A 12709-nucleotide genomic window follows, 5' to 3' on the forward strand; every position below is an offset into this window, starting at 1 on the left:
TAATCGGGATGGGTGTGTCAGAGGCGGTGCGGTTGGCGCAGGATAGAGCAGGGTTTAGGGCTGTTGTGCATAGGGTCGCTATGAGTCGGAAACGACTGCGACGGCACATAACAACAACAACAACAACAGTAGGATAGCTATGATAGACATGGGAGAAGGGATAAATGAGTGAGTGGGTTTCCTGAATTGGTGTTGTGTACTCTTCAGTCAAAATCAAATCATAGCTGACCATCCAGCAATCTTTCAGAGGCAAGAAATCTCACAGGAGGAGACCGTCCATGCTTCTTACTCAGAGAAGCTGATTGATTCAAATTGTGTGCCTTTGGGATTGCAGTGCAGCTTTTTACCACTACAAGTCTCACAAAGGACAACAGAACAAAACAAAGCTGACTCACAACGACTTTCATCAGGTGCCTGAGTCTAGAAATAATAATGAGGGAGAGTGTCCATATTTTCTCGAGGAGCTACCACTGGTGGATTTAAACAACCCCACCCTCAGTCCCCAGCCTTGGCCCAGAGAAGTGCGGTCACTTACTGAGTAGTTCGGCACTTTTTCGAATAAGCCACTACAGTTTCAGTATTGTACTAGAAGAACTTAAAAGATTCTAGAGACATTGAGTACTGCTCACCTGTCAATTTGCCTGGAGAAAGTAAAGACTTGAAGTATTTACTGCAGAAGATCAAAGACAACAACTTTCAATATGGATTATATATCAGTCCAAGATAACAAAATACCTTACTACTTAATAAATCGTCAGCATCATGATAGGAGAAAAGATTGCAATTTTCAAGGGTTTCCTTTTACTTTGATTCATAATCAGTATCCACGATATCAGCAGTTAATGAATAAAATATATAAATAGTGCAGAAATATAATATCTGGGATCCCTTTAAAGTGCTGAAGAGTAAGGGTGTCAGTTTAAAGACTAAGTGAATCTGACACAAGCCATGGTATTTTCATTTGCTTCTTACACATCTGAAAAGTGGATCATGGAAAAGTAAGACCTGAGAATAGCCAACAACTTTGAATTGTGTTGTTAATGAAGAAAATTACATATCCCATGGATGGTCAAAGATCAAGCAAGCTATCTTGGAGTAGTGCAACCAGGGTGTTCCTTAGAAGCAATGATGGTGAAACTTTACTCCACATATTTTGGAATGTTGTCAGAAAGGATCATACCTCCAAAAAAGGCATCATGTTGAAATATAGGATCAGAGAAAGAAAGATCCTCAAGAAATGGATTGACACAGTGACTGTGCAAATGAAATTGAGCACTGAAAAGATTGTGGTGGTGGCACACAACAGGGCATGGTTTCTATGTGTTGTTCAGAGGGTCACTAACTATGAGTTGTAGGTGATTTGACAACAACTAATAACAACAGCAGAGACTTTGAAAATTAATATTGATTTTGCACTTCATCAGCTTTTATTTTCTTTGCTGAAATAGGTATCTTGCTCTCACTTTACAACTACTTCATTCCTCTTAATATTAATTACTTCAGTACGGACTACCATCATTTTCTTTCCATTTTTCCAGTGGACTTGAGAATGAAGTATCTTCTAATCAACTCAAAGTACCCTCAGTGTTGACCTTGTCCTGGTGCCCTTAAATTAACTCTCAGTGACTAACTCAGTAAGCTGAATCTGAGAAACAAAGAAAATTTTTGTTAACTCAGGTCTACTAGTGATCCTTTGTATAGGCTGACATTCATCACAAAAAAAAAAATCAGCGAATTTATCTTAACCAATAAATCCTATAGCAGCTTTAGCTGAACTATTATTGTTGGGTCAATTCTGATACACAGTGACTCTATAGGACAAAGCACAACGACACAGGGATGCTACAGGACCGAATACAAAACCTCTTTTCAAGACTAAAATTCATGAACGTGAATTTCCATGTCTTTCTCACATAAAATCTCCATATGGGAGACTTCCACCGACCTTTCTGCCAGCAACTGCGTATTTACCTCTGCACAACCAGTGCTCCTCACAATAAATGTATTAAAATACCATAAACGCAAGGGGTTGGCGAATTCCAAAATTCCACTTGTTATAGTAAGATTCTGAAGCTCTGTCTGACATACTTATGACTTGTTGTAAGGAGGGACCAGTCCTTGGAGAAGGGATGTCATATTTGGGAGAGTGGAGGGATGGTGCGGGAGAGCAAGACCCTCTATGAGGTGGATTGATTCAGTGACTGGAGTAATGGGGGTAGGTGTGTCAAAGACAGTGAGATTGGCACAGATAGAGCAGGGTTTAGGGCCATTGTACATAGGGTCACTATGAGTCGCAGGCGACTTGATGGCACATAACAACAATATTGTAAGTATAGAGACCTATAATAAATTGTGTCTTCTATATTCATATTTTGCTAGTATTTTGTCCACATTAAATCTATTCTCTTTGGGAATTTTTTAAAGCCCACAGAACTCTGGAATATATTATGATATCATTAATTCATCTCATAGCATCAATTTCCATGAATCTCACTTACTAAACTGGGAAAACACATAAATGAAATCATTATATTGATTCATATATCATTGACTGCTTTTATTTTTACATTCTTCATTTCATAATTTTGAAATGATTCTTGTATGATGTAGCATTAAAAAAATGTAACTTCATCAAGAACAAATGTACTTGAGTCAGACTTTGCAGTGTACTTGATGGGGAGAAAGGGACATTAATGAGAAAATTACATGAAACAAGGCTCCAAGTTCACTATTTCAATTGACTCAAATCTACTTTTATTAATTTCTGTATTCATGTGCTGTATAAACCCCCCATATTTCCACAGAACAAGAAACTCATGATAAAAAATGTTAGTGACAGCAGAAATGATACAAATATATTTAACCAGTCCTCAGAGATTTCTATTTAACACTTATTAAACAGTACCTTACAAGATTCTCATGCTTTTAATGGGAATAATTTATTTGAGGACATAGGTGAGAACTTAGACTAGATAAAATAAGATATGCTCTTTGAGAGGTGCCCAACATATGCAGCCACTCTTTCCTAAGAAATTTTTAGTGTTGCAAAGGAGTTTTGCCAGCTTAGTAGAAAGGAATTATGCAGCCAATAAAAGGCACGAGATTTGAATTCACCAGTTGCTCCACCGGAGAAAGATGGACAATCTTCCGGTACACTTCACAGACTATGAAAATCTGCTGGAAGGTCATCTATGAGTCTCTTCTGACTTGGAGGCACATGACAACAACATGAAGAGATTTGAAAACCCCAGTTAGAAATTAGCTGCTAAGTGGATTGCCCTTCTGAACAATCTCACAGCTGAGAAGGTAAGGAGTGGGTATCAGGATTGTCAAGGCAATAAGAACTTGGACCACAAAAATGGCAGAAAGGAGAGAGGTTCCAAGTTTTCAGCCAAATTCTTTGACAATTAAATTACACACATTGATATTCAATGTGATAAATTATCCAAAATCAAAGACAATATTTTAACAGTTTCATGGTATTGAGAAAATGATAATTGGAGGGTTTTTTTTAAATTCACAAATGAGCTGAGGAACAGAGTTGTACTCCAGACACTCAGGTGGTACCACACTATTTTTTAATATTGTGACAACAAAAGGCAAACTAGAATTTTGAAAGACAACAGAGTGGCCTCAAGTCAGTTAACTCTTTGATTTGTTAAGATTAACTGCCTCTTCATTGTAGATTTGTCGATATGATAAGTATCCAGAGAAAAGAATAAATACAGATTGTCCATATTTTTAACACAAATGTAGACTTTTTTTTTTAAATAAAAAATCAATCAAAACTTAACTGGCAGGGGAGCTCTGGTGGCCTAGTGGAAAGAAGCTGCACTGCAATCCCAAAGATACACGGTTCGAATCCACCAGATGCTCTGCCGGAGAAGGAGGGACAATTTCCTCCTGTACCAGTCAGATCTGATTTGATGGTACATGCACAAAAAATAATAAAATAATTTAAAAAAAAAACAACTTATCTGGCATTCCAGAGAACACAACAAATTGAAAAATCAAATAGTAAAACAGAGACACTAAAAACTGCTCTGACTCCTCTTTGAACATTTGTTGTTATTGTTATGTGCCATCTAATTGGAACCAACTTACAGCTGAATCTCCAACCAGGAGAAGATGAAATAGATGAATGGGACCTTCTAAGAATCAAATCCCTATGCACATCCAAAAACTTCTCCTACACGGTAAAAAGGGAAGCCACAGACTGGGAAAAAGTATTTGGGAATGACATGTCAGACAAGGGACTTAAATCTAGAATTTATAAAATACTTGAGCACCACAAGAAGATAAACGTAAATAATCCAATTGAAAAATGGGCACAGGATATGAAGAGGCACTTCACCGAAGACGACATTCAGATGGCCAACAAGCACATGAAGAAACGTTCAAAATCCCAGCTCTAAGAGAGATGCAAATCAAAACAACTATGAGATATCATCTCACCCCAGTCAAAATAGCAAAATTTAACAGAACAGCAAACAACAAATGCTGGCGAGGTTGTGGAGAAATTCGAACCCTTATTCACTGTTGGTGGGAGTGTAAAATGGTGCAACCACTGTGGAAGGCGGTATGGCGCTTTCTCAAAAATTTGCAAATAGAGATACCAATCTGACCCAGCAATTCCACTACTGGGAATATACCCTAAAGAAACCATAACTTACATCCAAGCAGATATATGCATACCCATGTTTATTGCAGCTTTGTTCACAATAGCAAGGAGTTGGAAACAACCCAGGTGCCCATCAACATACGAATGGATAGAGAAGCTGTGGTATATTCACACAATGGACTACTATGCTGCATTGAAAAAGAAGGAACTCATGCAATATTATTCAAAATGGGTGACCCTGGAGGACATTATGCTGAGTGAAATATGTCAGTCACAAAAGGACAAAAGGACTGCATGATGCCACTGCTGTAAAATGGGCCTGATATCAGGGTTGGGGTAAGACTGAGAAAAACTGGATAAATTGTGTATACTACATTAAAACAGATGAGGGAGAGAATAATTTAAAAGCAATGTATGATAGGATATTACGGTTATCACAAGAGTTCACGATTAAGGTTGCATAGTGGAATGTACTTGGGGCAGTGGGAGAGGTGCCGGGGGATTGTGCACCAGGGAGGTTGTTTTACTTTTCAAAGAGAGGAGCAAACTGGGGAGGGGAGTGCAGGGTGGGAAAGAAGTGCAGCAAATCCAAAATCTCTGTAAATGTTCATTAAAATTATTAAAATAAGTTTTTTCTTAAAAAAAAGACTAAACATTATACAGGACAAAATTGCCCATCTTTCTCCCAATTAACTGCATTGGTGGACTTGAACTTTATATCTTTGTGTTGTTAATGTAGCTCCTAACCACTAGACCACCAGAGCTTCTTTTGAAGAAGTTTAAAGAGGCCTAATAGCTTGCTTATACAAGTTCAAATTTAGTTAAAGTTGGCTAATTTTGAGTAAAATTGAATTACAGTGAAGAGTATGATTCCATTTTGAATGTTTAACCGCTGATAGCTTTTTAAGTGCCACCTACTCTTGTTCTCTCTCACCTTACTGCTGGGCAACCTGATAAGAAAGCCAGCATGCTTTTGTTTTCCCTCTTTCTTTTCATCTGTGACAGCAGGGTAAAACTATGCAGCCCAAGCCTATGTGCAGCATTATCTCACCCTGGCTCTACCGTCTCACTACAATAAAAATCAAAGATATATGCCCCCTTTCTGTTCAAACATTTGTGGCTTGGCTTAGATGCATGCTGCACCTCATCTAAACAGTCCCATTATGTGAGTAATAAAAACTTTACATACTTTCTAAGTACATGGAAGAATTGCACCTAGGGTGTCCCTCAAAAACAGGATGGCTAAACTTCCTCTCACATACGTACGGCATGTTGGGGAACACTTGATAAGTAGTGGCAGGGCCACAGGGGACAAGGTGGGGAGATAGGACCTTTTCAGCTATGTGGATTCTGTTGCTGTTGCTGCCATACCACCATCCTGGGTTTCCACCTCACCTGGATGACTGTTCAAGATGGTGACACTGCACGTTTATGGTTCTGATGATGTTCCAATTTTGTTCCTTCTGAATTCTAATTGTTTCCCATTGTTTAAACTTATTCCTCTTAAGCTTCTAGTCTAATAACCATGCCACCTTTTCAACTGCTATATAGCTGTCATATTAGCAGTGCAGAATTTGCCTGAAGGTCTCTAAATTTCTGTTTCTCTCCTGTCAAACAGGCTAATGTCTACCCAAGTTCCTCAATCTTCTGGGCACCAAGAAATTCTTGAAAATCTTGACCATGAAGCAGCTGGTGAATTCAAACCATATGCCTTTGAATTGGTAGCATGACTCCTTACCACTAGACCATCTGAGCTCCCTCATAGCTAGCATAATTTATGTTTATTTTACTAGTATTTGTTTATTAGATATAAATACGTAATACTCTTCAGCACTCACTCACAATGGTATCAGTTTTGCCTTCTCTCCTTCCCCTTTCTACACTCTACTTTTTTAGCACACCAAAAGTCTCAAAACATGGAAGTGCCCTTGACATCAAAGACCAATGTAGGAGAGGCTTTGAATTGTTCAGTAACCTAGTAAAGTCTCAAAACAAGTGGCTGTAATGTCAACAGTGATGAAGTTCTTGTACCTGGATGGACACAGAATCAGAAAAAATGTCTCAATAGTATACTACAGCTTGATCTTTAGCTCTAAACTGGGATTATCTAGAGATACTGGAGTTTTGGCAGGAAGCTTATGGACTGTTACTATGACTAAAGATAACACATACTCAGTCCTGTTATAGGTAATGATTCTGACTTATTCAGAATCATTCAAATGAATGATTCGGCTTGGAGGTCTTTCTCTGCGTGGGTCTGAGTGTCTTCAGCTAGGAAGGCTCCATCAGTAATGAGTTAAATGAGGAACAAACTAAGCAGGTATTTAGGATACCTTTTTACAACATCTTTCCTCCAAGATTACACAGTACAAGGTTGAATTTATCATACTTCGCCCACATAGTCCTTTAACTCTTAGAACACAATGATAATCTTGAACAAATGCTCCAACTACTGACCCAAGATCCTTCAGTCAAATAGCTCTTTGGATAAGACAAGATCTTTTTTCCACAAGTTCACAGTGTGATCATCTACTCTATATTTGAGATAGATAGTGGGTGGAGAGATAGGAGAGGAAGAAACACAAAGAGCAGTGTTTCAGAGGTTAACAGTTTAACTACCTCAAGTAACAGTATTCTTTAATGCAGATTATTTTTTAAAAAAGAAATCAATGTGTTCCTTCTCCTTCTGCACCTATTGTTCAGGAGTACTAGTAGATACATACATTTTAGAACATGCTCAGAGTTTTGTGATAGAGCACAAATAACTGATAATGCATTACCTTTATAAAGGGTGGGATAATTAGACAATAATAGAAAGATTCCTCCACTTTTTCTCTCCAAGAAAAGCAGTAGAATAATGGTGTGTTGAAATTCTAAGAGCTGTATATAGAGATTAGATTAATTGATAATCTCTCAGCCCTCTTCTGACTTACCTCCACCAGTTTATTGGCATGTTCACGGAAAACCTGGGCATATTCTTTCACTTCCTTTTCATTGCCACTCTTTGCAGCTTCAATGAGAACTAGCAAAGGGACATTGGTTTCCAAGAAAGAATCTGATATGTGATCCATCACTGCTTTCCGGAGCTACAAGTAGATAAAAACAAAAAACACACAATTAAGAAATAGGTTGTAAAGGTGCCAAAATGTATGCTTCCAAAACACTTTGAAGCTCTCATCGACTAAAACAAGAATGAACTGAGGAAGAAGAATTCAAATCAAAGTCTTTGAACTGTGGTGCTGACTAAGAATACTGAATGTACCAGGGAATGTCAAAAGAGAAAACAAATATGTTTCAGGAGAGGTAACCAGAAGAGTTTTCTTTAGAGGTGAGGCTAGTGAAACTAAGTCACACATACTTAAGGCATATATATTATGAGGAGGGACTAGTTCCTGGGAAAGGACACACTAAGAAAGGTAGAACCTGAGAGAAACAGAGGAAGACCTCATCAGATGTGTTTACACAGTAACTAAACAATGCATTTGACCATGGCATATATCAGTAGGATAGCACAGGGTAGGGCAAGGTTCTTACCTGTTTTTCATAAGGTTACTCAGATTTGTAGCTAACCTAAGCAGCAATAGCTATTTTAAATTTACAACATAGAGGGTTGCACTGCTAACTCAAATGTTGCACCACTCTGGTGATTTGATTTGACCAGGTGTCAAAGATGGACAAAGAGAAAGATGGACAATCTCCTTCTGAGAGACTTAAAGCCTGAGAAACTCAATAGAGAGTCAATTATGAGTCAGTTCCAACTCAACGGTGAAGTTTTGGTTTTGGTTTGTTGTTTTTTTGTTTGTTTAGTGTTTTGTTTTTTTAGGGGTGCTTAGTTTGTCATATTATGTGACAAAGTCTTTGAAATTATTTCCAATGCATCAGAGAGCTGAGCAATGACTAGGGATGATAGAAAGAGAATTGATGACATTGAGCTGTGGTGCTGGAGAAGAGTATTTAATATACCATGGACTGCTAGGAGAACAAACAGGTTCATTCTAGAGAGGGTGAGACTAGGCTGCTCTTGGAGGCAAGGATTCTGAAGTTTTGTCTAACATACTTTGGACATGTTACGAGGAGGGATCAGTTCTTGGAGAGAGACATCATGCTTGGAAGGGTGGAGGGAAAACACAGGAGAGGAAGACCCTCTATGAGGTGGATTGATTCAGTGACTGGGGTAATGGTGGTAGGTGTATCAGAGACAGTAAGATTGGCACAGGATAGAGCAGGGTTTAGGACTTTGTACATAGAGTCACTATGAGTGGCAGGCACATAACAACAAACAATACCACATTAAGGGAAACAGAGATGACATATTTATATATGTAACAATTGAAATACACACACACACACACACACACACACACACACACACACACACACACATCTATGGCCCATAGCTCAACACACTGTAGACTTTCAGTAATGAGAACTCTGTACTCATCTTTCATTAAACAACATATTCTTCTTAAATGAATTTTTGTGTCATAATGTAGTGCAGGGACTCTGAAATTTCTGAAGAAAAAAATAATGAAAAATTGCTTTAGGAATTAATGAAGTAGGGGGAAATTTGGGTAGAGAGATTTATCTTGAAACCACCTCCAAATATTAACACTTCTTTCTCCTGTTCTTTCTAGATCTCCTGTATTTGACAGAGATGGAAACAGCAAACATCCAGGAGTGAGAAATTTTGCCTTTTATTCATTGATGGGCTCAGAAATGTTTGTGTCCAGGTGTCATGATGATGAAGTTGGTCTTCTCCAGAAAAATAAAAGTACTTAAATTAAATTATCCTTTAGGGTTAGTAAGAATAAACATTAAGATCTTTAACAATGTTCATTGTTCATTACAGATCTTTCCCACATTTTTAAAACAAGAAAGGCAGGTGGAAAATATTAAACCATCCCTGAACAACAGTTCAGTATGGTTTCGTTCATAATTTTCTTAAAGTAGAAAGGGAGACAACATCATAAACACCCACCCACCCACCCACACACCCTATATATATAGATATAGGTATGTATAGATAGATACATAAATATACATATATTTTGTAAGTATTATATATAATTTCATACATATATAGTTATCTGGATGGTTTTAAAAGATATAGATCTATTAAGGAATAGTCAGACACCTTTGACAAAGGTATACATATTTACTGATCAAATGAAGGATAATTACGAAAAATCTCAATTCCTTTTTATCTTAATTCCAATAACGTATGTATACCATATTTCAATTTGACTCTGAATGGGATTTCATTGGCACTAAACATGATGAAGGAATTCTGGTGGTATCCTTTGCAGCATGTCAACCTGCTTTCTAGAAGGTTGGTGATTTGAATCCAATAGTTACTCCCAGGGAAAAGGATGGACAGTCTCAATTCATACGGGTTTGCAGCCTCAGAAACCTGATGTGGTTGGCCCTATGAGTAAGAATTTACTCAGCAGCAGTGGGAAATATGGCAAAGTGTAAGGTTGAAGTGTAAGATTCTCAACACTGGGCCAATTGGCAGCATCATAATGGATGGTGAAGAAAATGAGATTGTTAACAGTATTAGTTTGCTTCTCCATAATCAAAGATTCTTGGTACCAGCAGCCAGGAAATCAAGAGACGAATTGCATTGGGAAAATCAGCTGTCAGGGACCTCTCCAAAGTACTGAAGAGCAATGATGTCAGGCTGACGATTAAGGTGTGCCTAATCCAGGCCATAGTCTTTACAATTGCGTGCTATGCATCAGAGAGCTGGACAATGACTAGGTATGATAGAAAGATAATTGATGCCTTTGAGCTGTGGCACTGGAGAAGAGTGCTGAATATAACATGGACTGCTAGAAGTACAAACAAGTTTGTCCTGGAGAGGATGAAACCAGGCTACTCATTGGAAGCAAGGATTCTGAAGCTTTGTCTGACATAATTTGAGCATGTTGCTGGGAGGGATCAGTATTTAAAGAAGAACATCATGTTTGGGAGAGTGGAGGGACAGTGCAAGAGAGGAAGAGCCTCTATGAGATGGATCAATTCAGTGATGGGGTAATGGGAGTAGGTGTATCAGAGACAGTGAGGTTGGCACAGGATAGAGCAGGGTTTAGGGCTCTTGTAAATAGGGTCGCTATGTGTTGCAAGCAACTCAATGGCACATAACAACAACAATGTTAAATATACTTAATATTATCTGATAATAAGTATTGACTTACTGCCTAAGAATTATTGTTATTGTTGTATGCTGCTGAGTCAGAACCAATTCGTAGCTGAACCTCTAGTGAATTTTCAGAGGCAGCAAATAACATATAAGGAGATTGCTCATCCTTCTCCTATGGAACAGCTGCTGTTTATCTATGAATTTACATATTCAGTGCGTGTAAAATGAGCTGGATACACAATCAATACCTTTATACATAGAGTTTAATCTCTTAATCACAACAATGAAAAATGAATTATTCTTAGACCACCTGTTTTAAAAAAGGAAAGATCTAGGACTTGGGAAAGCAAAACAATTTATCTGGAATCATAAGCAAGTAGCAGAACCAGAATTGGAAAAGAAACAACCTGACTTGGTCTCAAACTTTCATTTCCCAGAAGAAGCCCTCTTCTAAGTAAAACAAATGTTCCTAAATTTAAAAATCCCAAGACTGGATTCAAGGCCTTGTTCCAATAGCTCTTTTCTGATTCATGTGTTCATTCTTTTTCATTTCTTTGAACATTTATAGAACAATTACTATTAGTGAAACCACTGAATATAAAATAAAATATAAAGAAATAAAAGAACTTCAAATGTTTATTGATGGAAATATGGCATTTTTTTTGTTAGGTGCCACTGAGTTGACCACAACTCACAATGACCATATAAACAACTCATCTGAACCTTGTGCTATCCTGAGCCATCCTCACCATCTCATGTACTTGTTACAGTCACTGTGTCAATGCATTTTTACAGGATCTTCCTCTCTTTCTTGAACTCTCCACCTTTACCAGCATGATGTTTTCCAAAAGACCAGCCTCTCCTAACAGCATGCCTGAAGTATGTGAGATGAAGTTTTACTATCCTTCCCTTTAATAAACACCTTAGTTGCATGTACTCCAAGACAAATTTGCTTGTTCTGTTGGCAGTTCCTGGGATACTCAGTACTCTTCTTCAAAACCACAATTCAAAGGCACCAATTTATCTGTAATTTTTATTTACTGCCCAACTTTTACATACATAGGAAACAACCGAAAATATCATGGCTTGGATTAGGCTCACCTTAGTCTTTAAACTGACATCCTCGTTCTGTGGCATTTTGGAAAGGTCATTTTTTAAAAAACAATTTATATTGGTTTACATACAAAATTAGTATACATTGTATTTCATTCATGTACATCAAATTTCACACACTGCTTTATCCACATGGTATTTTACACAATTATTCCTATACATTGTGTTTCCTAAAATTAATCACTATGCCCACTCTTATCCCATATTTTCAGGTTCCTGTTGGATCTTTCCTACTTCCTTCACATCCTCCTTTCACTCACTAAACTTTGTCAACCAGTGACTTCCCTCTGCTTCCAAATTTCTTGATATTTATGAATCATTATGCCCAGGTATGTATCTATTTGTTGAAATATATTAATTGGTATTCAATCAATTACTATTTAACTGAAAGCAATATAGATGAATGGGTTTTGTTACTGCTAGGTGCTAGAGAGTCAGCTGTAACTCATAGAAACCTTCAAGTACAAAAGAAGAAAACTCTGCCCAATCTTGTTCCATCCTCACAATATTTACTTGTGCTTATGCTTGGACGGGTGGGAGGTGGAGGCAAGGGAAATATAATGATTAAAGTTCCAAGTAATTCCTGATTGGCCTATGACAGGGTTATATTCCAAATCCTCTGTCAAAATGCTGCATTGAAAAACAAGGAACTCATGCAATAGCATTCAAAATGGGTGAACCTGGAGGACATTATGCTGAGTGAGGTATCTCAGTCACAAAGGGACAAATGCATATAGCACTGTTGTAGAATGAGGCTGGCATTGGGGTGGGGGTAAGACTGAGAAAAACTGGATGAAATATGTTTACGGCATTGAAGTCTATGGGGGAGAGAA

The 12709-nt window shown here is 37.8% G+C and overlaps 1 protein-coding gene across 3 annotated transcripts in view; it reads right to left on the reverse strand.

The window, feature by feature from the left end:
- CTNNA2 (catenin (cadherin-associated protein), alpha 2) overlaps positions 1–12709 on the reverse strand; it is a 1691926-nt gene that overhangs the window by 419938 nt on the left and 1259279 nt on the right. For all 3 annotated transcript variants that reach the window (XM_006900179.1, XM_006900178.1, XM_006900180.1), the window contains exon 8: positions 7555–7707. In XM_006900179.1, the coding sequence (XP_006900241.1) occupies positions 7555–7707 (153 nt within the window). The remainder of the gene's footprint in view (positions 1–7554; positions 7708–12709) is intronic.

This window comes from Elephantulus edwardii, unplaced genomic scaffold (genome assembly GCF_000299155.1).
Source record: "Elephantulus edwardii isolate Elephantulus edwardi_28Jun2011 unplaced genomic scaffold, EleEdw1.0 scaffold00275, whole genome shotgun sequence".
Taxonomy (NCBI): Eukaryota; Metazoa; Chordata; class Mammalia; order Macroscelidea; family Macroscelididae; genus Elephantulus; species Elephantulus edwardii.